General features: G+C 32.2%; 2 protein-coding genes across 7 annotated transcripts; both read left to right on the top strand.

The window, feature by feature from the left end:
* The first annotated feature begins 2,925 nt into the window (after positions 1 to 2,925).
* Positions 2,926 to 8,016, top strand: LOC108449983 (uncharacterized). Of its 4 annotated transcripts, none has more exons than XR_008280403.1 (11): positions 2,926 to 3,115; positions 3,697 to 3,848; positions 4,061 to 4,148; positions 5,331 to 5,859; positions 5,974 to 6,027; positions 6,256 to 6,353; positions 6,461 to 6,586; positions 6,667 to 6,756; positions 6,856 to 6,974; positions 7,517 to 7,591; positions 7,736 to 8,016. XR_008280403.1 is itself a non-coding variant. In XM_017747426.2 (9 exons), the coding sequence occupies exons 1-9, from the start codon at positions 3,056 to 3,058 to the stop codon at positions 6,970 to 6,972; spliced, it is 1,314 nt and encodes a 437-aa protein (XP_017602915.1). In that variant the 5' UTR covers positions 2,926 to 3,055; the 3' UTR covers positions 6,973 to 7,232. The 4 variants fall into 4 exon arrangements, 1 of the variants encoding a protein (XP_017602915.1); XR_008280401.1 differs by having other exon boundaries at positions 7,517 to 7,610; XR_008280402.1 differs by having other exon boundaries at positions 7,517 to 7,636.
* A 5,190-nt stretch (positions 8,017 to 13,206) lies between these two features.
* Positions 13,207 to 17,724, top strand: LOC108457656 (SPX domain-containing membrane protein At4g22990). 3 transcript variants are annotated; one of them, XM_017756718.2, is made up of 11 exons: positions 13,207 to 13,532; positions 14,517 to 14,576; positions 14,738 to 14,858; positions 14,963 to 15,274; positions 15,418 to 15,522; positions 15,588 to 16,042; positions 16,119 to 16,411; positions 16,502 to 16,680; positions 16,794 to 16,984; positions 17,066 to 17,199; positions 17,311 to 17,724. In XM_017756718.2, exons 2-11 carry the CDS (start codon positions 14,524 to 14,526, stop codon positions 17,547 to 17,549), a joined length of 2,082 nt encoding a protein of 693 aa, XP_017612207.1. In that variant the 5' UTR covers positions 13,207 to 13,532; positions 14,517 to 14,523; the 3' UTR covers positions 17,550 to 17,724. The 3 variants fall into 3 exon arrangements, with proteins under 3 accessions (XP_017612207.1, XP_052882176.1, XP_052882178.1); XM_053026216.1 differs by lacking the exon at positions 13,207 to 13,532 and adding an exon at positions 13,601 to 14,103; XM_053026218.1 differs by lacking the exon at positions 13,207 to 13,532 and adding an exon at positions 14,123 to 14,301.
* Positions 17,725 to 26,288: the final 8,564 nt, after the last annotated feature.

The raw sequence follows: 26,288 nt of genomic DNA, 5'->3' as shown, positions 1-26,288 counted from the left end.
TGAGGGTAAATTTATCCAAAGAAAAATAGACATTGAATACTTATAAAATCAACCCATTATTTCAAAATTTCGAACAAAGATCATACAAAGACAACATTAAACTAATGAAACGCACTGGGTTGAGAACTTTCATTATCACATGAAGCTTTATGGTAAGGATATCCGCGTGGAAACCTTAAACACACATTCTTATAACACCCTGGATCCTTAACTTGTTCATAATCGAACCGAATCCATCTCTGTTGATTCAATGAATAAACCTCGGCATACGTTTCATAAATCCTCCATTTACAAAGATTAACCTTGTTTTGTACACAATCATAGCTGTTTTTGTAGGCAACAAATGAACCATTGATCATGCTACAGTAGTATATAGTGTCGGGGGTTAAACCGTACCTGAAACAAAACCTGGTTTCTTGACGAGGTTTTAACAACCTGGTTCCTAGGTAATTGTCGGTTAGGTCGTAACGAAAGCATCTAATCGTTTCTTCATAGGACATGTAATTGGTTACGTAAATTTCATGCAATGGTAGCTCTTCGGGTTTCTTGCATTTTGATTCACACATGGTGTTCCCGTACAGTAACAAAATAAGCATGGAAATGGAGTTTATGGTGTTTTTATTCATGGTGATGATGGTGAAAAAGTATGATGTTGATGATAATGGGATACTTCAAACTTACTAATTTATAATTCAAGAAGGGAGTAAATTGGAAGTGAAGATGATATTAAATTTAATGTTATTATTGTTACCAAAAAAAATTAGTGTTATTAAATCTCTTGAACCACTTAATTAATAGATTAATTACACTCCACGTTTCAAAATTAATTTTATTATTGTCACCAAGTTTTACAAAATTTTACATAGTGTGATACTTGTGTTATTTTTCAGTTTAATTTGGTACTTATAGTTGATAGAAGTTATATATTTTCTTCTCAAAAGGTAACAATATTAATTTTTAATATTTAATTAGTATTTTAGAGTTGATTTGATAAAAATACATAATTAGCTAATAATATTAACAATTAACTTTCATTAAATCAACCTTATAACCCAAATTGAATCACATTCATTGGATCATATATATTTTAAAATTAACAATTAATTGTCTAATATGATTGGTATATATGTATTTAAAATTTAATCTCTTAATTTTAAATATACTAAATTTCATATTATACTAACATTTAACGTATAGGTTGATAGTTAGACCAATAAAAACCTTATCGATATGATATTGAATATTGATACTTGAGAACTAAATAAAAGCTCTAAAATTTGGACCTAACAAGAGTATACTTAGGACACATGGATTAAATTTTAAATATATTTATACTTACTACATGAACAAGTTATATCTAACGAGTTAAAAGCCAACATTATTAAAATTTAGGATGATTTTTTAAACTTAAATTCAAATTGTTTATACAAAAGTATACATGTATTGAACATCTAATTCACGTTGACAATATATATATATATATATATATATATATTAATATTATACCGATTTAAACTCAATTTAAACTCCTAAAAGACTATTATTGCATTCATAAACATTAACCTAATATAGATGGGTTGGGAATAGGTCTTAAACGTTCATTAAAGACTTAAGCCTTTATTTTTGTTACAAACTATCTTTTATGCGGGGGTGGAAATCTGAAAATGTTAGATGCCTATACTCCATAAGTAACAGTGCCAGTTGCGACAATGGCCTCCCCACTGTGAAGAAAAATATTTACTAATTTCAGGACAGTCCCTTCAGTTAAAAAGGGGTTTCACTGTTTTCTATTGCTATCTACTAAAAAGCAGAGACATCATCCTCAATAGTTGTACTCTGGAACTCTGCGGGTTGGATTTTTGCCCATCACAATATTGACAGACAGTGCATTTATCTGTAGTTAATATAATAATACCAATAATAATAAAATTAAATGCTATAATAATATTATAGTGTAAGATAAAATAAAAGCTAAATGCATCACGTTCACATCTAAAGGACCCTTAATGCCTTATCACTCTGTCCCAACAATAAACATTCTCTACTATAGAATAGGATGAAGTATTTTGATTGCATATCTTAGATAATGAAAGGCAATCACATAAAATCACTTAAAAATACACAAAATGAGGTGCATTAAACCAGTGAAACTATGTTAAGCACATTCAAGTCGATTTAAGAATCAAGTTATCTGTTTAAGTTTGAAAATTCACTCAAAATTTAAGAAAGTTTGAGCAAAAAAAATATTAAGTTCAAAAAATAGCCTTTGACCAAAAACTAAACTCACTTAAAATATAAATTAAAGCTTAAGCATAACTCTTTTCAAGTTTATAATTTAATAAATTTTCTTTTATATATATTATCTAAATTATATAATATTTAATTAAATTAACTATATTATAATATAAATATTAAAAACATATTGTTTATGTTTAAAATTTTAATAAAAATATATAATTTTAAATATTAAATAAAATTATATTTTTAAAATAAATATGGGAGAATTTAAATGAATTTAAATTACTCATTTAAATATATAAATAGACTTCCATATATTTGAGGTGAAATTAGATTTATATAATTATATACGATATTAATATTATGCATAGGTACAACCTAAATTCCGCCCGGCCCGGCCCGGCCCTTATTCAGCGGCAGTTGTTCTCCAAGAGAAACGACGACGTTCTTTTACATTAAAATTTATGTACGAAAGTGGACCACATGCATGTTCTGACAAAATTCAGGCCTGAGCCTATGATGGTGGGCCCAATCATGGAAGTAAAACAAGCACGTGGCCGACGATAGCTTTGGAAAACCAATCTAACGGTTTCAATTAAAAGTCTATTTTCCCCACTCGATCGGACGGTTATAATCAACCCTTTCTCAATTTCAAAAGTTTTCCATAATTAAACCCCAAAAAATTATTGAAAGTTCCTCTCCACTTCCTTTTAGCCTGAAACAAAAGCCATCCCCCCAAAAAAATTAATTTCCTTTTTGAACCCTAAATATCCCTTTTTTTTCCCCTTAAACCTCAATTGAACCGCTCAATCTCACCATGAACGGTACGAAAAGATTTGCCTTATCGAGCTCGGCTGCCGATGCCAATGATTCTGCTGTGAGTTTTCTGAAATTTTACATATTTTTAGTTTTTTCTTTTTAAATGTAGTTTCATTCCCTCAAATTGATAGTATAAACCTAATTTATTTATTTTCTGTTTCTAAATGCTAAAGTAAAGAAAGAGGACATTTCTGTAGTGATTTGTTAGTAAGTTTTTGTGGGTTTAATTGACTTGTAAATAAGGAAGTTAATGAGCTTTGAATTAATGGAAAAGACTGTTAAAATTCGAATCTTTTGCGTGTTTTTTTAGTTTCAGTTAGCTGACAAGCATCTTAGGAAGGTCGAAGGTTTTCTTTTTTAATATCTGATGTGGGTTTATTGGGTTTTGAAGAATGGACTTGGAATTGATGGAAGATGAAAGTGTTTGATCATGGCTATCATTGTTAATGTTTTGAAAAACCGAGAGAACAAACTTGTTAATGACTAGAGTTTCAAAAGATTAGAGTGTGCTTGCATTGTTGAAAGGAAGGGGGAGGAGTAATTATGACTATTTTGTATAACTACCTAATAGTCAGTTTTTATCATTTGATGTTTCGATGTATCAATCACGTTGTTGAATTCATCAATCGTGGTCTGCAGTTCCGCAACAAAAGAATAATGGCAGGATCTCCTTTTGATCCTCAAAGGGCAGAACCATCTCAACAGCAGCCGAATGCAACACCACCATTAGACCCACAGCGAGCTGAGTTGTCTCGGCGGCATGTGAAAGCTCTCAACATCCAATTTGCAAGGTCCTGTCTGTGATGTTTCTACAACGTGCTTATGCTATATATGCTTGTTTAAGACTAAATGATTTGATCTTTTGCTACTTATAAAACATGTTTGATGTATTTAATGTTCTTGTCAGTCCCTAGTATAGCCAAGCTTCTTGCTTCTTTGTCTCTGGACCTTAGCGAACTTAAAGATTTTATTTATTGTCCATAACAACATTTCATGTTAGCAGTTGGGTGCAGTCACAACTGAAGAATCACCCTGATGAGCTTTGGCAAGATGGTGTTAGTGATTACCTAAGTCATGCTTCAAACATTATGGTAATTTCTGATGGTTTATCATCCACTTGAGAAATATGGTCATGTTTTTACAGTCTTAAGTGAATACATTTAATTGCTAATTCTAGGGCTGTACTGTTAGATTCTTTGAGTTCTGACTTTAAAAGGATTTTGTTTTGCCTCTTCTTGTTACTTTTGTTTCTTCACATTATTTCTTTATATGAGTAAACTAAAGCTAGCTGCTGTGCTTGTTTTATGATAAGTGCATAATTTCTAAATTATTTGTGATATTTCTTGCCTCTAATTATTGTATTTATGTTCTTAATTATATTATTTATATTTATATTTTGTTTATTATTGATTCAGGAAATAATTGGAGAAAAAGGAGCTTGAAGTTTATTTTTGACAAGTTTTTTCGGTTTAAAGAAAACAAAATAAAACTAAGATCGCCTAGGTCTAAGTCTCCCCTAGTCTTAACCTAATGATGTCTATTTATAAGGTAAAAATAACTTAATGGAGAAAATAAAAAAGTGCCCTTAATTAAATTGAACAGAAACTTTTTAGGTTTCTTGACTATTTTTGCGTCAAACTTTCAGGCCATTTTTGGACATCTTTCTGACGTTTTTGGGCTTTAGCCATGAAATCACTTCAGATAAACCTTTCAATTCCCTCCGAATAGGTATGTTATGGGCCCAAAACTGAGGCTTGTAGCTGAAGTTAGCTGAAGTTATGGCCAAAATACTGAAACTGCACTGGGTTAAAAGTCCAAACCTCAAAAAGCTTGTCAAAAATGAACTTTAAGCTCCTTTTTCTCTAGTTATTCCCTAAATCAAACAAACAACATATAAATATAATTAAGAACATAAATAGCATAATTCAAGGTGAGAAATATCACAAATAATTTAGAAATTACACACTTATCATTTTATATATCAGTATTTAGTTGTGTTTGCAATTGGGTGTTACTTGCTCATGCCATGCACCTTTAGAGGACAAAAATTGGAAAGATTTATATCTTTCCACTAGCAGTTTTGTTGACAACTTTAGGTAGACTGTGCATCTATTTTGAAGTTCTCATTGGGCTTGTATCACAGATAACCCTCATCTGAGTATCTGTGACTTCCACTAATATTTAAATTAGTATGCAAGAATAGACCTCATATATTTAAGGCATTATTGCTTTTGTTTGCTAACTTGAGAGGTACTCCATTTCCTTGTTTGCAGGACAAGTTCAGTGATGTTGTCAATTGGCTCAAAGCGAATGCGGCTAATGGTGATAGTTTGTCTGCTGCTGAATCCCATAAAAATGAAAGCAAAATGGTTCCTGAAACCAAGAATACTGAGAATAAGTTTTTTCAAGGGAAAATTGGATTCACTCCAACCAGCACAACTACAAGCCTTATTCCAGGCTCTACAACTCTGAGTTTTTCTCCAGGCACCACAGCTGGGATGTTTTCTCTAAACACTACAACTACACGCTCGACTCCAGCTGATATGACTAAAAAATTTCCTCCATTGGGTACAACTACTAGCTTTACCTCAGCTAGTTCAACTACAAGCTTCACTCCAGTTGGTCTGACAACAAGCTCAATCGCAGCTGGTTCAAACTCAAGCTTTTCGTTTGGCCTTTCAACCGCAAATTTTACTTCCTCCAGTGCAACAAATAGCTTTTCTTCATCTAACATGACCTCAAGCTTTGCATCTCCTTGGAGCACTGGAGCATTCTCTAATAGTCAGAGCCCTTTCTTGTTTGGTAGGTGTTTCATTGCTTTTTGCTACAAGTACTATACAAGGATTAAAACTCAACATTATTAGCTTGAAGATTTTAAGACAACTGCGTATTTTACATCCTATTTTGTTATTTCAGGAACTCAGAGCTCAGTTTCAGTGGACAACAATGCAGCAGATGATGCAGATGATGGTAGGGCAATCAAACTTAATCTCCTGGTCCTTATTTACTGGATATTGCTTAAGTCTTAAGGCATTCCTTCATTAAATTAAGCCTGGTCATGTAATTTTTTCTTTTCTAGGTTACTTCGTTTTATTAGTTTTAACTCAATAGGTTAACCCTTTGCCTCTCCACCTCAACTTTTAATTTCGTTCCTGTCTCACCATGTGCATATTAATAAGTGTCACGTTGGATTGTCAGAAAATGAGTTGCCACAGCCAAGCAGTCCATCAGTGAAGAAGTCGGAAGAGAAGGGTATTGTTGTTGTTCATGAAGTCAAATGCAAGCTTTATGTCAAGGTGTATCTTCTGAAAACTTGTGTTCAGTAGTGATTTTTCGTGTTTGCCTACTCTTGACTTGTAACATGGTGTTTTGGGTTCTGACCTTCCCTCTTGTGTCATGCCAGTCAACTGATCCAGCAGATAAAGATTCATGGAAAGATAAAGGCACTGGGCAACTTTCCATTAAATGCAAAGAGGGTATCAGCAAGGGTTCGAAAGATTCCAAACCAACAATCGTTGTTCGAAATGAGGTATGTTCCTTTATACACATTTATCAGTTACAAAAAGACAAGTTCACTTCTACAAGACTATAACAATCTATTGGTTGCAGGTGGGGAAGGTGTTGCTAAATGCATTGCTATATCCTGGGATCAAAACAAGTGCACAAAAGAATTCCCTTGTTGCAATATTTCATACCTCGGTAATATGTTTTAACCTTCCTTGCAGAATTTGACCTTGTTTCGAGTATTTGAGTGGACTTTGTTTCGAGTATTTGAGTGACATGTCTTGGATTTTGTAGGATGAAGGTGGCGATAACCAAGAGATAGTGGCACGTACCTTCTTAATTAGAACAAAAACAGAGGATGACCGAAACAAACTGGTAACAGCAATCCAAGAGTATGCACCAGCCTCGTAACTGTATGTGAAATCCATTATTTTGAGCCCCAGAAAATATAATGTAAACTTGAATGAGTGTAATTTTCCTGGAATATTACTCCTTTACATTTTGCCAGGGTCGGCTTCTTAGGGACTAGACCAGCTGTGTTCTGGTGGCCCCAAAAAAAGCAATGGGGCCTATTTCATAGTCGGGACTAAAAGAGATTATTATATATTCTCACAGCAGTTGCACCATAAACAGAGATTACAGTGTTCATTTATCTGCAAAATCCCAAAGAAGTGTTTTCTTCTGTTTTTTTTTTTTTTAGATCTGTTGGGTGCCATTTCAAAGCTAGAAGTTGAAGGCATTCTACTGAAAAGAATTTTGTTCGATTATTGTTTAGATAGTTTACTCTAATTACACAATGTAAAGGGTGGATGCATAGATGGAAAGGAAGTTCTATAGCTATATACACACAATATGTTCTATAGCTTATATATACACATATATACGCACGCAATATGTTTGTGTATGTATATACCTGTTATTATATGTGACCAGCCCACTTAACCACCTTGACCAGAAAACGTAACGTGGAACTCGTCCTACTTGTTATCAAAGGGTTCCCTTGCTCAAAGGAATTGTTTCACTTGACATTGTATGATCATCATACCCAGGTTCCATCTTTCAACACTTGTCTCATGTATGTTAAACGTGTGGATTATACGTTAAATCATATTAATCCCACTTGGATAATACTCAAAATCACATCAAACCCGCATATGGACTTGTGTAATTACAGGTACAGGAGGTCAACCATGATTTAACTTGTTCCCTTTAGATGTGCATGGAGGGAGGCATACATCAAGTCATTTGGTTTGTTGAATTTAACTTCATAGGTTAAGGCGGTTAAAGCCTATAACTGCCAAACGGCGGCAACCTTCGTAACTTGGTCAAGAATCTTGGCCGAGATTCACGGTGTGTCATTAAATACCGTTTCGGTATCAAATAATTTATGCTTTGTAAATAATTTTGATATTTTGAACAATTTTTAATTATTATATAAATATATTTTTATGTGTATTATGGAGTTATATTTACATGTACAAATAATATAATATTTTATTAAAAGTAAAACTGATACATACCAATATCAAAAGAGATAAAATTAACATTTAGTCCTTAAAACTGATAACTTTACCATCTTGGTCTCTAAATTCTTTTTGTCCATTTCAATCTTAAAATTTGACAACTTTTTTTCAATTTGATTCTTGAACTTGAATTTTATTAATATATGATGATGAAATTATGATATATTATCACTTCAATTTTCGTTTTAAGAAATTTAAAAATACATTGATCTAGATTTGTGAATTCTTATCGCTTAAGAGAAGAAGGCCTCACGAGTTGAGGCACGTAAAATTGGCCAAGCATTTTATTCGAACAAATATAGAACTAACATGGATGGTTTTATGTATATTAATAGTTCTTTCTCCCGAGTTAAGACCCATCATTCAGATAGATCGAAGAAAATTAATGAATACTGATATTAATAAACTCTATAGAAAATTTATCCACCGAAATAATACTCTTGCTGATATATTAATAACAAGTAGGTCTATGCCTTGAAAATTATAGTAGGTTTATGTCAAAAAAAGAGAAAGTGGGTAAATAAAAACCCATAACTTTCAGCTTTAAAATATATTGTTGGTTTGAAAGATTGCATTTGCTAATCATGTGCGCCCATATTTCACTTCTCTTTTGGTCTTCCCATTCACTCGTGGATTCCAACTCAATGCTTGTCTATGTTTCTTGTTTGATTTGGACACAATGAATCAGTTTGAGTCATAAGGAATTCCAGAATTTAAATTTAATTAATATAAATTAAAAAGAATTTTTTTATTACATTTTGATTTATTTTAAAAAGTTTTACTGATATAACTATCAATTATAATATATAATCAATTAAGATAATGCATAATAAAAATTGACAAAACTCAGATAAGTTATATGTAAATAGTCGAAAGGAGACCTACATATTATAATTAAAGATAGTAGGACTCAAAACTCGGCATTGTAAAATTTAAGACCTTAGCTTTTGTCAATAGTGTCAAGACTAGAGATAGCAAAGAAGTGAGATGAGGCAACTATTGTTAAATCCACTATTATTGTACAATTAGCACATTTTATTTCAATACTTATTCCACTCCACTATAGATAAATAATTTTAAAATTATTATCATTTCTATAAATGTTAAATACATCCATCTCTATCCCATCTCGCTCCGTTAATATTTAAATTTTATTTATTTATCTTTAAAATTTTTAATTTTTTAAAAACAAATAAATATAAGTATAAGCATATGATTTTTTTTTCTAACACATTTTTATATTTTTATAAAAAATTAATATAGGAGACATATGGACACAATCTGCCAAAAAATCAATTAGGCACTAAATGAACACCACTTGTGTCACTTCAAGTTTCAATCAACCCATATAAAGTTGCACTAATTTCTTTCCAAATCCAAACAGGACAGCCCCACTTTCACATATTGGCCCTTTTTTTCTTTTTCTTTTAAAAATTTGTAATCATTCTTTGTAATTTATCCAGTTTGCCACATTTTTGGTCCACATTTCCCAAATTAATTCATATCCTTTACTTTTTCTTTAGTAAATTTAGTCAATGCATTTTTATAGCTTTGTATATCTTAATCCAATCACTAGTGAATTTAATCACTTCATTTTATAGGTTTGTAAATCTTAATCCACTCATTACTAAATTTATGTTAAAAATAATGATATGACAATAACAAGTAAATAAAAAAATATGTACAAAATTTCACACACGCATAAAATTCAGAATTTTTATTTTATAGAATTTTCCTGAATTATAGAAGAATTAAAAAATATAAAAGATATTAAATTGTAAAAGTTACTATATATTGAAAAATAAAATTAATAAAAAGTAAGTATAAATTGACAACATGTATAAATAATAGAATAGAGTTACTTGTTATTATAAAATTTCGACGTTTTATTTTTTTTATGTAGAATTAAAAGTTGTCTAAATAAAGGCTTATATCGGATATTTAAATCCGGATAAGTTCTAGGATGAACAACCTTAGTCACCTATCCAATCATGAAAGTTCAGTTTTGTTTTTTTTTTTCATCATCTATATGGGATTGTGTCAATGGCTAATGTTAATGCTAGTAGTTTTCAGTATTTCTCTTGATATAATTATTTTTAAGCTATTCTTCTTAAATATGTTATAAATCCCTTATTTTTATAAATTTAAAATTTAATCAGCTTGCTTTTATATTTCAAAATCAAGTTTAATTGTTAGCACAGTTAAATTAGTTGATGTGACATTTTTTTTGTAAATAAAGTATCAAAATAATTACAGTATTATTTCAACATCATCATGCATAAACCTACTATCAAATCGTAATTGATCAACAATCACTTCCGAAGGTTCCTAGAAAACTATTGGAGCATAAGGAAACGCTTTTATCTTCCCAGCCAACAAGTGTGCAGTTACATTGACTTCTGTTGAAATCTTCTTAATAAGTACCCTCCACTGTTTTCTACAAAGTTCCTGAATTCTCGAAATTAGGTCCCTATACAATTGCCCATAGGACCTATTTAAGATGACTTCCATAACTTGTGCACAATTAATTTCAATCATAATATTAGCTAAACTATTATCCCACGCCAGACAAAGTCCATCATAAATAGTCCAAAGTAATATAACTAAAAGATTCCGTTGTAATGAACTTAAATTTAATAAAATAATTTAAAATTTATCAACTGTTTAATTTAAATTTTAAAATCTAAAAAATAAACACTAAATTTTTAAATTTAATCAATCAATTCAATTGAAAATCATATTTTTCTTCTTTAAGTCTTTAATAAAAGTCAACTTTATAATATAAGGTGCTCAAAGAGTCAAAGGAAATAGATTCGCATGTGTGCTCCAAAATATATGGCTCAAATCATGTATGATTATAGCCCACTGAGATATTATAAAACATCTTTCAAGTATTTCAATTTTTCTATTTAGTATTATAAAATAAAAATAAGAAATTCTTTTTGTATTTATAATTTTATTCTACTCTTTGATGTGTGCTTCAATAATTATTTATTTTAAAAATTATATTTTTATTTAAGCTATAAAATTAAAAAAGAAAAAATGACATTGGTGTTATTTTTATATTATTAATATTTTAATAATTCAACTGTCATATTTTATTTATATAAATACATCAATTTGACATAATTATTCAATAAATATTGCTATATATACTATTTTAAATTAATATAATAAATACATCGGATCTGCTTGAAAATTTACATCTATAATAAGTGCTATTAAATTGATCAATTTAACTATTAGATCGTTATCAATCCTTTTAATATGACATAACACATAACACATTGATTAACTTTTAAACAAAATATTTATTGTATTAATTAAGATATTAAATTAAAACATTTAATTAGAAAATCATATGCGTCACTTTCTTTCTATTGCGTACCCTAAGCAAAGTCATTTGGGTGTCCATGTTGTCTACTCAATCTCTGATACAATTACGTTTCTGGTATCTTATATTTTTGGATTTTTTAAATTTAGTCACTCTAGTTTTAATTTCAATAATTTAATTTCTCTACTTGTTTGATTTATAAGTTAAAATATAACTGGATCATTAAATTTGAATATCTAACATATTGATATTCAAAGATTTAGTTTAAAATTAAATATTTATTAATAACACATTTAAAATTAATAGAAGTCAATTAATATATTAATAAGGACTAAATTATTAGAATAAAAGTAAATAAATTAAAGGAGTTAGTAGGGTCAATCTGCTTGTGAATGAGTTGGATTACCAAAATAACTTGCATGAACTGATTCTGTACGACATTGCTGCTATTTGCTAATCAATGAAACTTTTTAGAGGTATATTTAAAAGTAAAAAAATAAAGAGATTAAATTCCAAAATTCTAAGGAGTATTAGGAGTGAGAGCATAATTAGACCGATGTGAATTCATTTTAAAAGGCATAATTTTGGTTCTAGTCCTTCTATTATGTTAATATTTGAAATTTAATTATTCCATTGTAATTCAATATAATTTAATTCTCTATTACAAAGTAGTGACATTGATTCCCCCAAAAAAAAAAACTTATTTATTTGGATAACATGTAAATTTATTAGGTTAAAACACGTTACAAGTCCTTGTAATTCTTGTAAATTTGAAATATGGTCATTGTATTTTTATTTCTAATAATTTAGTCCCTCAACATTTTAGATTTCAAAATATAGATCCAACTATTAACACTATTAAAATTATTTTGTTAAATTCAAGTTTATTAGAACGTTATTTTTTATTTAAAAGTGTCGAGCTAAAATGTTTAACAAAAAATTTAATGCTTTTAACAATTGGGCGTGAATTTTGAAATCTAAAAATAGAGGACTAAATTCTTGAAAATAAAAAATATAAACTAATTTCTAAATTTCAACCAACTAATAATATTATAAAATATAAATAAAATTATACCAAATTAAAATATAAAAATAAGATGTTAAACTAAAATTAGATTCTTTTAAAAATGGGTAAACTACACCTAATGTCTCTAAACTATTAAGAAGTTTACATTTTGATCGTTTAACTTAAAAAAAGTAACAAAATTGTCATTAAACTGTTTGAAAGTTTTCATTTATGTCATTGAGTTATACAAAAAAATCATTTAAGTCATTGAGCTATTAAGTTTTTTCTAAAAAAACTCGGCTAGCAAGATCCAAGTGACAGTTCAACGATCATTGCGGTGGATCAATACCCATCGAGTAGAACATAACTTAAATTTAAGTCGATCTGAAGGTTAGTGTCGAAGATCAAAGAACATAGTTGTTTGGATTTTGGTTTGCAAATTTATGATGTTAAAAAATGTTTCATGCAAAAAAAAAAAATTAAATTGTAGAAGAAAAGGAAAAGAAGAGCTTTCGATTAGTACATGTATTTAAACAACAAAGGCTATACAACAATAATTTTAATAGTCTAGTGATTTAAATAAAAATTTTCAAATAGTTTAATGATTATTTTGTAACTTTTTAAGTTGAATGACTAAAATATAAATATACTAATAAATTTGTGACCTTGAGGTAATTTACCCTTTAAAATCAAGCGGTAATAGGAATGCAAATAAAACTAGAATACAACTTCCCATCTCTTTCTCTCTCTCTCTCTCTCTCTCTCCTAATAATTTGATAAATAATAATTGCTGGCTGAGAATTTTCCATTTTTCGTTCCACCTTTCGTCAATTATCTCAAAGGAAAAGTAAATCACTGAAAAGCCCATTTTTTTCTTTTAAAAAAAAACGTATCTTTCTCTACAAATCTATTTTCCTTCAATTACCCAAACTCAGATTCCAATTCAAAGAGTTTCATATATAAAAAAAGCTCCTTTTTTTGTACTTCTCTTGCTTTTCATTGCTTCTTCTTCTTCTTCTTCGTATTTTAATAATTTTTGTTCGTTGATGGTCATCTAAATTCATTTCGAACTAAATAAGAAGAGAGCAACTTGTACTTGTTTCATTAGGTAATTTCATTTCGTTGTATTATTTATTTATTTGTTTTGCTGTTGGATCTGTTTTTAGTTGCTGAGAAAACAATCAATACCCATTTTTTTCCTTCTATTTCGATCTGTTAGCCATCATTTTATTAGTTTAAAGTTCTCAACTTTTCCGAGTTTCAGTTTTTTTTCTCGAATTTTCTCGGTAGCCAAACAGAGCATCATTAAAAAGTCTCTGTAATATTTACCAGCTTTTGTAAATTTTCCAGTGAATGATTTGCTAGCTGTTAAAATTATTGAAAACTCACTGTTTGAACTCAGTGATGATAAAGTTACGTTTACATGATGCACTCAGCTTTTTGTTTTTTAGTCACTAATAAGTAAGAACCACAATCACAACACGTAATTTAGCTGACTAAGTCAATTAGGATGGCTTGCCATATTTGCCTTTGACACAGTGATAGTTTGATTAGATGATATATAGTTACTTCTGTTTATCAACTTTAGATGACTAAATCCAGAATCGAGTCGGGTCGGATTTCATTTAGGAAGCAAACTCTACTAGAGCCGACTTAAACTCGAGACTTTACTTAAAAGGGTATCGAGCTCCTTCTATTTATCAATTACTAATATCAGAAGTGAGACATTAAGTTTAAGAAAATTAATTCATATTAAAATGATAGTTTCGTGATTCTGCTGCTTAAGCTATTGGTCCCAACCTTTTTTCTCTAACGAGGCAATGGCGTATTTATGTTGCACATGATTTTGGAATAGTCTGGAAAAGTTATGGTCCATGGTACATATACTGTTCTGGTTTTTCACCTGTTTTTGGACAAATAAAATTGTGGCAGCATCTTTGTATTTAGCTTATGTTTACATGTATGGGGGAATTTGGTTGAAAATTTATAATTTAGTTCGAGTATGCTTTCTTGGCGACTTTGTTGGATCCGCAAGCACTATCAGTTCTTACGATATTACGGTATATTCTGATTTTACTTCATTAATGTGTAGTTAAAAGATGGTTGCCTTTGGGAAGAAGTTGAAGGAAAGACAAATTCAAGAATGGCAAGGGTATGTTTGGTCTTTTCTTATTCTTGTGTATGTTGTTGTTAAACTGCTTCCTACGTATTATGTGTTCTTAGTTTTCTTCTATGTTAAAACTATGCTTTTTTATCATGTTATTAGCAGGGAGATTGTATTTTATCGTGTGGTTGAATTTTAATTCTTTGCAGATTTTACCTAAACTACAAATTAATGAAGAAGCGAGTCAAACAGTATGCTCAACAAATGGAAGTTGGGACACAAGATCGCCGACATGTTCTCAAGGATTTCTCGAGAATGTTGGATAATCAGGTATAGTGTAGCTTCTTGCACGCTCATTACAATAAAAGAGCATGAAAAATGCTTTTCCTGACAATACGATGTATTTCTCATACTTTCCTTTTTTTTTTTTTTAGATTGAGAAGACTGTCCTTTTCATATTGGAGCAACAAGGCCAACTTGCAAGCAGGTTAACAAATCTTAGAGAACAACATGATGCACTCGAGGAGACGCCGGAAATATCCCAAATAACAGAACTTAGAGAGGCTTATAGAGCAGTCGGCCTAGATCTGTTGAAGCTTCTCTATTTTGTTGAAATGAATGCTATTGGTTTGCGAAAGATATTGAAAAAATTTGACAAACGCTTTCGCTATAGATTCACCGATTACTATGTCAAAACTCGTGCTAATCATCCTTATTCTCAGCTACAACAAGTGTTCAAGCATGTGGTAACGTGTCAAATTCTGACAGGCTTCGCTTTTTGTTTTAGGCATTTATATTTCTAGTTGATAGCGTTTTCCCGTCCAGCTCTTGCTCGATTTTTGGATGAGATTGTGAACATTTAATAGTGGGGCTGTTGTATAATTTGCAGGGTTTAGGGGCTGTTGTTGGAGCAATATCTCGTAATCTTCATGAACTTCAGGATCGTCAAGGAAGCTACTTATCAATTTACGATCCTCCAGCCCTTCCTCTCCAGGTTTTTCCTATATTTAGTTGTATTAACTATGGCTATGCTATTTTACTTACTCAGGACATATCCAGGATCCAGTGGTTGATTCGATAAAAGCAGCTGTGGATAGGTTAAGTCACTCGACAAACTTCCTTAACTTTCTGGCACAACATGCCCTCATTATGCAAGAAGAGCTACCTGCTCCTACCGATGAACGCATTGATGACGAGAGATACCATTTTATGTCACTCCTATTGAACTTAGCAAACACGTTCCTCTATATGGTCAATACATATATTATCGTCCCCACAGCAGATGACTACTCAATGAGCCTTGGAGCTGCTGCAACGGTTTGTGGTATTGTTATCGGGGCAATGGCTGTTGCACAAGTGTTTTCTTCCGTGTATTTTAGTGCATGGTCTAATCGATCATACTTCAGACCTCTTGTATTTAGCAGTATTGTCCTTTTCGTGGGGAATACCATGTACGCATTGGCTTATGATATGAACTCATTAACGGTTCTAATACTTGGTCGGCTGTTTTGTGGGTACGTGTTCGTCTCATATGTTTCTTTTTTTTACTTTTTTCCTTTTAGCTTGATGAATTTAATCTTGTCATTGTAGATTGGGTTCGGCTAGAGCTGTTAACCGTCGTTATATCAGCGATTGCGTACCATTAAAAATCCGGATGCAGGCATCGGCTGGTTTTGTTAGTGCCAGCGCTTTGGGGATGGCTTGTGGTCCTGCTCTTGCCGGCATACTTCAAACAAATTTCAAAATTTACAAGTTGACATTTAATGCAAACACTTTGCCGGGATGGGTTATGGCTGTAGCTTGGCTTGTATATCTCGTTTGGTTGTGGATCTCATTTAAAGAACCGTCCCGTGATATAGAAGAACCTCCTGCATCTAGTTCTGGTACGTGTTCTTCTATCAATCATCTTTTTGTGCTTGATATGTTAAGCAATCCGTTAAAATGATTTATTTACATCATGTTCGTAAATACAGAAACACTAGAAAACGGTGCACTCGAGGAAGGTAAACAACCGTTGCTGATTACTTCAGAAGAGAAACAAGAAGATGATGAAGATCCAGAAGGTGACGGAAGTGAAGAAGCTCCTGAGGAATCTCGTCAGCCTGCTACATCAATTGTGTCAGCTTATAGACTACTTACACCGTCAGTAAAGGTATACTATCAAAGGCTGTTGTGGTACTTGTGTATCGTTTTGTTTAGAAATTTTAAGACTAGATCCTTTAATACTTGAACATTCTCTGACCCGGAATCTTATAATATCATCAGGTTCAGTTGTTGATATATTTCATGCTCAAATACGCAATGGAAATTTTACTCTCAGAATCTAGCGTCATCACGACTTACTACTTCACCTGGTCTACAAGCACAGTTTCTATCTTTCTTGCATGTCTTGGCTTAACAGTCCTTCCCGTAAATATTGTTGTTGGCAGCTACATTAGCAATATGTTTGAAGACAGGTACTTCCTATTCGAATCTTTGTCGACCATGAGCTCTGGAATTGTTTGTCTAATGCATCTGTTTCTATCTGTTCCTCGCAGGCAAATTTTATTGGCATCTGAAATTATGGTTTGCATAGGCATATTGCTTAGCTTCCATATGATAATACCATACACTATACCCCAATATGTTTGTTCCGGGCTCATAATGTTTGTTTCGGCCGAAGTGCTTGAAGGTAGACATATTTTAATTCGGTTTTACAAAGAATTACAGACCCAACCCCCCATTTCTTTTTCCAGTTTTATATTACGGACCTATAGAATTCATTTTTGTTGTTGTTCATCAGGTGTCAACTTGTCACTGCTTTCTCGAGTAATGTCATCAAGGCTATCTCGCGGAACTTACAATGGCGGACTATTATCAACAGAAGCCGGGACGATCGCTCGAGTGATTGCCGACGCCACGATAACGTTGGCAGGGTACTTAGGTGAGAGTCGGCTTTTGAATATCACTCTTCTTCCTTCATTTCTCATATGCGTTGCCTCTATTGTTGCTACATGCTTTACCTACAACTCCTTGTATTGATCAAATTCAAAGCCAAATGAAAAAAAGGAAAAAAAAAATTCATTATTCTGTTCACAATTCAGTGACATTTTGTTTCGCTGTTCAATTATTTGTTTATTAATGAAAAAACTTTGGCATTGATTATCTTATATGATTGGATTGTAATAAAATTTTGGTTTTCTCCTAGTCTTAAAAACCTATTTGAGGTCTCAAAATATGGATGTAAACGTAATGCAATTTAAGGTGTTTTTCTTTGGGTTAAATTAATAGCTGAGGATATCAATTACTAGCTTACTGGCAAAAGTTTCAGATTTCATAAAAGTCGAGAATTTTTCGAAAGCTGCTCAAATGTTATATTTCTGATTTTAAATAAGTTTTTATTTTTTTTCCTTTTTGGATAGTATCTGATTTAGTTATATATTTTATTCCAAACATGTTAATATCCATTCAAATTTTTACTTGAAAAAAAGGAAAAAACTAGACTATAGTATTCAGTTGTGTTGTTTCCATGGATATTGGATGAGAAATCTAAGTTCAGGCTATATTAAGTGATGACTCATTAAAGATAATCTCATTAAGATTAATTATCATTTCAATTACTAATTTCTTGAAGTCTCGGGTAACGGGTTAAATTCCTAAGTCTCATGGTGGGCTAGTTTTAAGCTCAAAATCTAGCACCCAGCACCATGCTGTCGTCATCCCTTGCTATTGCGCCAAGGCTTTTTGTCTTCTCCCTCCCAATTCAAGGTGGTATTGGCATTCATCTTTAACATAAATCTCATTAGATATAATGCGCTTTCGTTACATGGTAGGTTGTGGCCTCAAATTGAAGTGTTTTGAGGGCAAAACATGAATTTTATCATTTGATTCGTTACAATTTTACAAATTTTAAAGGTCTAAAAGGTAATTAAAAGACCAAGATTCTATGTCACGGCTCGAGATTTTAACTTTGGTCATGTGTAGTCTTAAATTTGATTCCAATGACAATGAGCTTAAGATAGCTTTAAATCTTTGCTCAGGAGAGGCTTGGCACACTTTGCTTAGACAAAGTAAACAAGGAAGAGAATGCAAGAGAGTTGGGTGAATGTGATAGTGTTATTACTCAAAAGCTAGCTTGGATGTGTTATACTTGATTACACATAGTAGGCTCCCACCCCAACTCTAACTTCCTTATTAATGAACCGGGCCGTGGTGCATAGGTACTCTTCAATGAAGTGGAGACGAGATGACGTGTTATATTACGATCTTGTACAAACGTGCTGCCTATGGAACCTCTTGACAGCTCCTTTTTTTTATAAGGTCCTATTGGGATAGGCAGAATCAAACGAGAGAGGAGTGCGTCTCCTTATATGAGTAAACTTTATTTGATCTAACAATTACAAACGATTACAATCAACAGTCAATCAATAGTCAATATCGCATTTAGAGCCTTTCCACTTAACTTTATTAAATGCTATACATAGATGGATACTACTCGAGCTTCCGAAATATTCTACATGAACCTACAAGGATCCAGTTTTTTTTTTTGGATTTCTAGTTTTTTGGGGCACTTTGAAAACTCAATTGTCTCGTGTTTGCCCAGTTTTGATTTTGATGAGGCCTTACTCACACACGGATCGTGACACCTACCTGTCATCTTAGTGCGTCTTTCTTTAGAAAAGCCTTCTTTGTGTCATTAAAGTAGTTTGAATTCCACCACTAATTATCGAATAGCAAAGCCAAAATGATCAAATTTGTTGGTTTTTGAAATTGATACTTTTAACTTAAAAGTGATACAGCTGCATGGGTATGAAGATATTGTCCCAATGGGTCCAAATGTGAGGTTTGAAACCATATGTCAATACTTTGCATTTATGAAAATGGTTGACATTGAGAAATCTTTTGCATATTATGAAAATTTGTAACTTGGTTCGTCGTAGGATCTCTGACGAAAATGTGGAAAGACAAAGGGAAAGTGCAAAATAACTTTACATTTCTCTTGGGAAATTTATTCTCGGAGAAATAAAGATTAAAATGGTCACCTATAGATAGGATTAGAAAACATCATTTCGATTTGAAAAAAATATTTTTTAAATTTTGAGTTAATCAAATTAAATTATTTAAATTATTTTTTAAATTAACTTAAGTAAATAATTGATTTTCAAATTCAATTTGACGTACATATCCTTTGAGACTCTAATAGTTTTGAAAATATGCAAATGGCTCCTTTAAAAAATTCAAAATAATCTTCTAAAATTCAAAATATTTATAAAATTTTTTTCCAAAATTCTATATATATATATAGATTCAAAGAATTAAATTTGATTTAAAATCTTAAATACATATATAAATGTTAAATTATCAAATCAAGTTTATCGTACATACGTACATATGCTCTTTAACTTAGAATTTAGACATATTGTCAAAAAGTTTCAATATGTCTGATTAATTTTTTTTAATTTAATTCAAATAAATTTTTTCGATTCAAATTCTATTTCACTATACTCGATTAGAAAAGAATTTCAAATAAAGTTAAATATAATAAAATAAGACTCGTCAACTCGACAAATTCAACATATTTTCATTTAATTCAACTTGATTTGATTCAACGCTGATACTCACCCTCCTATTTCCAAATTCACTTAAAAGCCATAAAAATCTTAAAAGTAAAGTAAAAAATTAAAATTAAAATTAAAAGAATATTACAAAAGATATACCCTCAAAAGACCCACGTTTTGGTGCCACTTAACCATTAAGTGAAAAGCAAGCATCTCTCATTGATCCCTTTTCTCCATAAATGAATATGGATATAGCTGAATAAGGCTTTTGAGCTTAAAGCAGGCACCAATGGATATCCTCAGCATATGCTGCTATATATATATATATATAGTGTTAAACAAGACCCTATAAATTTCCATTTGTTAGAGAATGGCCCTCTATGCAGCTCATGCAACCAAGAAGAATTCATGCACATAAGTCTTGTGGATGAAATATGAAGTAGCTGCTGCAGTATTGACAGATGAAATACATGCAACTGAGGATATCAATGCTACTGTTTTATCTCGGTTTCATTTTGTTACCTTTAATAATGTTTTATAATTTAGTTCATTTTGAACTATGTTTGGATGACATTTGATGTAACTAGATGGTGAAAGAACTGATTACCAGCTTTGTCTAAGTGTACAAGTCAATTTCACCTATTTCCAATGAATTAAGTGGAGTTAGGTAATGTTTAGGTGATGTATTTGTTAATTTAGACCAACCATTGTCTGGTATATGTAATGGCCTTATGCCAAAGTTCAATGTAATGAAAATTTATTAGAATTTCATCCAAAATACTCTCTCTTTTCTTGCCTTCAATTTCATTCTGTTTTTCAAGCTCAGAATCACCAGGCTTTAACTTCAAATTTTCTTCATTCTTCATCTGGATTCATTACATTGTTGTTTAAGTTCCAGACTGAAGTTCATACTTCCTCCGGATAAAGTGTCCTAAAACCCCAACAATTGGTATCTAGAGCCAAATTCTTAGTGGACTTGTAGAACCATGTCTTCATCAGGATTCTCACCAGTGCCACCACCAGTGTTCAGCGAAGAAGGCTACCACATATGGGTAGTAAAAATGAAGACCTACCTGCAAGAATTTGATTTGTGGGAGGTTATCAACTCAGATGTTGAACTAGCATCTCTAAGAGCCAACCCAATAGTGGCTCAAATCAGACAACATTCTGATGAAAGAACTAAGAGACACAAGGCCATGTCTTGCATCTAAAATAATGTGTTTGATGTAATTTTCACAAGGATCATGGCTTGTGAGACTCTAAAACAAGCCTAGGACAAGCTCAAGGAAGAGTTCCAAGGTACTGAGAGGACAAGGTAGCAGCAGTTGTTGAATCTGAGAAGGGAGTTCGAGAACTTGAAGATGAAGGAAGAAGAAACTATCAAACAGTATTCAGATAGGATTATGGTTGTGGTAAACAACATAAGATTGCTTGGAAAACAGTTTAGTGAGGTAAGGATCGTGGAGAAGGTGCTCTCAACATTGCCTGAAACAGGTTGTAAGTTGAAGATCTTGAGGTCAGACAATGGGACTGAGTATACTTCATCCGGGTTTAATACCTTTTGCGATGAAGCAGCATCAAACACCAGCTCACTAACACTTATACACCTCAAAAAATTGGTGTAAGTGGAAAGAAAAATAGAAGCATGATGAATATAGCCAGATGTTTTCTATTTCAGAAGAATTTGCCCAAGACCATGTGGGCTGAAGCAGTTAATACTGCTCTTTATATTCAGAACAGGCTACCAACCAAGATATTGGACCATAAGACTCTATTTGAAGCCTGGTTTGGGTTTAAGCCATCATTGGCTCATTTGAAGGTTTTTGGTTGTCTATGTTACAGCTATATACCAGCAGTAAAAAGGGACAAGCTGTCCTAGAAAGTTGTGCCTGGAATTCTAGCAGGCTACAGTATGGTCAAGAAAGGGTACAAGATTTTAGATCCTGTAACAAACAAAATTCAAGTGAGCAGGGATGTTGTGTTTGATGAAAAGGCTTAGTGGAACTGGGAAAGAAATGAATCTGAAGATGTTTCTGAAGAACTCATAACAGGTCAGATTGAACCTGATCAAGTTGATCTAGAAATAAACATAGATGATGTGCCGGTTAGAAGGACCAGACTCTTAACTGAAATTTATGAAAGAGAATAAGTTGCTATAGTGGAGCCAACCAGTTTTGAAGAAGTTGAAGCTGATAAAGGGTGGAAGCAAGCCATGATTGATGAAATTAAAATGATTCAGAAGAATCAAACATGGGAGCTGACTGAAAGAACTGCCAACAGAAAGGCCATTGGTGTCATATGGGTTTTTCGAGCAAAACAGAATGCTGATGGCAGTTTAAATAAGCTGAAAGCTAGACTTGTTGTTAAGAGGTTCAGTCAACAATATGGTCTAGACTACATGGAAACTTTTACACCAGTAGCCAGGCTTGATACAATCAGATTATTAGTTGCTTTAGCTGCACAAAAGTAATGGATCATACATCAACTGGATGTGAAGTCAGCCTTCCTCAATGGATTCCTTGAAGAAGAAATTTATGTAGAACAGCCTGAAGGATTCAAAGTGCCTGGTGAAGAGCACAAAGTGTACAAACTGAAGAAAGCCTTGTATGGCTTGAAACAAGCTCCTAGAGACTGGTATGCCAGAATTGACAGTTACTTGATCAGTTTGGGATTTGAAAGAAGCATCAGTGAACCAACATTGTAAAGGAACAGGCTGAAACACAGCTCATTGTGTCCCTTCATGTGGATGATCTCTTGGTGACAGAAGGAGATCAAATTATATTGGCTGATTTTAAGGCCAAAATGAAAGACATGTTTGAGATGTCTGATTTGGGGCAAATGACATATTTTCTTAGAATGGAGGTGCTGCAAAAACAAAGTGAAATCTTCTTGAGACAGAAGACATTTGCTGCAAAAATCTTAAGCAAATTCTCTATGGAGAATTCCAAGCCAACAAGCACACCTATGACTGTTGGAATGAAGCTGTCAAGCAAAGGAGATCATGAACAGGTCAGTGAATCTGCCTATAGGAGTCGAGTTGGTTGCTTATTGTACTTAACTGCTACTAGACCAGATATCATGTTTGCTGTAAGTATGCTATCGAGATTCATGCATTGCTGCAACATACAACATTTTTAAGCAGCAAAAAGAGTGCTCAGGTACATCAAGGGTACTTTGAGCCATGGGATACGGTTTAGAAAAACTGAAAATTTGAAGTTGATAGGTTATACTGATAATGACTGGGCTAGTTCAAAAGATGATATGAAAAGCACTTCTAGTTATGCATTCACAATAGGCTCAGCAATGTTCTGCTGGAGTTCAAAGAAGCAATCTATAGTGGCTCAATCAATGCAGGTTTGAGTATGTTGCGATTGCAATCATCGTTAATCAAGCCATTTGGCTGAGGAAAATCCTAGCTGATTTGAACCTGCATCAAAGGGAAGCAACAAAGATCTATTGTGATAACATGTCTGCTGTTGCAATTGCAAAGAATCCTATTTTACATGGTAGAACAAAGCATTTCAGCATCAAGCTACATGTGGTAAGGGAAATGGAACAAGCTCAAGAGGTAGAGTTGAATCATTGCAATTCAGAAGAACAGGTTGTTGATATCTTCACAAAGGCTCTTGGTGTGTCAAGGTTCATCAAATTAAGGAAGCAGTTAGGAATCAGCAGCATGGAGACCAAGGAGGAGTGTTAGAGAATGGCCCTCCATGCAGCTCATGCAACCAAGAAGAATTCATGCACATAAGTCATGTGGATGAAATATGAAGAAGTAGCTGCTGCAGTATTGCCAGATGAAATACATGCAACTGAAGATATCAATGCTACTGTTTCATCTCGGTTTCATTTTGTTACCTTTAATAATGTTTTGTAATTTAGTGCATTTTGAACTATGTTTGGATGACATTTGATGAAACTAGATGGTGAAAGAGCTGATTACCAACTTTGTCTAAGTGTGCAAGTCAATTTCACCTAGTTCCAATGAATTAAGTGGAGTTAGGTAATGTTTAGGTGATGTATTTGTTAATTTAGACCAGCCATTGTCTGGTATATGTAATGGCCTTATGCCAAAGTTCAATATAATGAAAATTCATTAGAATTTCATCCAAAATACTCTCTCTTTTCTTGCCTTCAATTTCATTCTATTTTTCAAGCTCAGAATCACCAGACTTTAACTTCAAGTTTTCTTTATTTTTCATCCAGATTCATTACATTGTTGTTTAAGTTCAAGACTGAAGTTCATACTTCCTCCGGATAAAGTGTCCCAAAACCCTAACACCATTGGATCATGCCTGAGCTAAAACCATTGAGAGCTAGCTAGGTTTATACACAACATGAAAAATATTGATTACAAAGTGAAGTAGTTGCAGGGCTTTTTTCCTCTGGCGGGTTTAAAGCTTGAAGAAATAATATTCAAAAGGAAGCTCGCCAAAGGAGAGTTGCCCTTTAACTGATTCATCTTAATAAATCTCTAAACAATTTTACCTTTATATACAGATCTTTCAAAAGGTATGATATTTGATTTTTTAATGTGATTTTTTTCTTAGTATATTAGCTAGGGTTCATTGTGCCAAGTATTTTTTTCAAGTAAAGAAAGTAATATATAACAAAAGTGAAAGATCATGCATGCATGCCTATGGATGATTGTCTTGTTAAATTCATTTGTGATTTTCAATTGTAAATTATATATTCTGATAGACCGTTTCATTAACGATATCCCAATAGGCAAATGTATGTGCTCACAACAAAGCTACATGGGATTCTTGATCTTTTAAACATTTTCATCAACAAACCAACTCCTTCAAGGAAGGGTTCGAGACCATAGTTTTCCACAATAAGAGTTGTTGTTTCCACAATGAGAAGTTTCTTTCATCAAGATGAATATTTGCTTTCTTGTTAGTAAAGTTCTTGGTAGCATTAGATGAAACAATCAATAACTATGAATTTCCACAGTCAAAATCAACCATGTTAACCAAGGAGGCTGGTAGGGCTCGGACTTTAAAATTAAAAAAAAAAATTAATCTCTTTATAATTTATAAAATTTTAAAGTAGTAATGATAAAATTATATTTTAATCTCCTAAAAATGATAAAATTTTGATTTAATTAGTTAAACATTATAAAGATATAAGCTATTAATGTTGTGCAAATAGAATGAAAAAGAATAAATTATTATACTAGAAAATTCTCCCTACAATGTAATTTAATATATATAAAACAATAAAAGACACAAAAATTTAACGATGTTCAACAAATTACTTCTACGTCCTCGAACACTACTAAATATATTTCATTACAAAAGATAACAAGTGAAAAATTATAAATAGGAAGAGAGAAAATTGCGTTAAGAAGAAAATGACAAATTTTGAGATAATTTAAAGATGGAAAAACCACTTTTATTTATAGTAGTACAACCACTCCACAACCTTATATATTTTAGATGTGAGATTTACCATCTCAACAATTAAAATAGTATAATTACATTTTTAATATTGTAAAAATATACTACTTAATTCCGGCTCTCAAAACAAATTTCTAGCTTCCTCCCTAATGTTAGGCATTCAAGAACAGTATTCTAACTAATGAAACACGACTCAAAAACCAGGTTGAATCCATGAATGTGGAGTGTTTGGATGGAAGGAAATAGAGAGAAAACGAAAGGAGAGAAGTGGGAATCTTGATTAATCCTAAAACTGACTTACATGCATATTTATATAGTTATTGAGAGTTTAGCAACTGAGCTAACTAGCACAATGACCATTGCTTAGCAAACTAATTGAACACCAGGTGGCATAATTGGACTATACACGAACTACACCCAAAGACAACAATTCTTAACTTGCCTGGTCTGGTGTTTGGCACATAAACGTAACTTTAACCAGATTGTCGGTTTGTTGATTGAGATGATGCAAAACGATAACTCTAAGAATTGCCTTTATGTTTATTAGTTACTTCCGTTATTAAATTAACTACCGAAACTGTTAGTGCCCTTCATAACTGCCAGCTTCAATGGCAGTTGCAACTTGAAGAAACACTAAGAAAAAGCTGGCAACACATTATACCTTGCCTCATCTATAAACACTTCCCCTTCAGTCCAAGTTAAAGGAGTTTGTCAGTCAGAAAATCTTTTCCATTATATTGAATATTGAAGACTATTTTAAATAAATATGTGATTCAACAAGCCTTTTTACTCGTATATATTGACTACTTGTTTAGGTTATA

This window comes from Gossypium arboreum, chromosome 1, assembly GCF_025698485.1.
Source record: "Gossypium arboreum isolate Shixiya-1 chromosome 1, ASM2569848v2, whole genome shotgun sequence".
In the NCBI taxonomy this organism is placed as follows: domain Eukaryota; kingdom Viridiplantae; phylum Streptophyta; class Magnoliopsida; order Malvales; family Malvaceae; genus Gossypium; species Gossypium arboreum.
The sequence above is the reverse complement of the archived record's forward strand: the minus strand, read 5'-3'. Positions and strand labels throughout refer to the sequence as shown.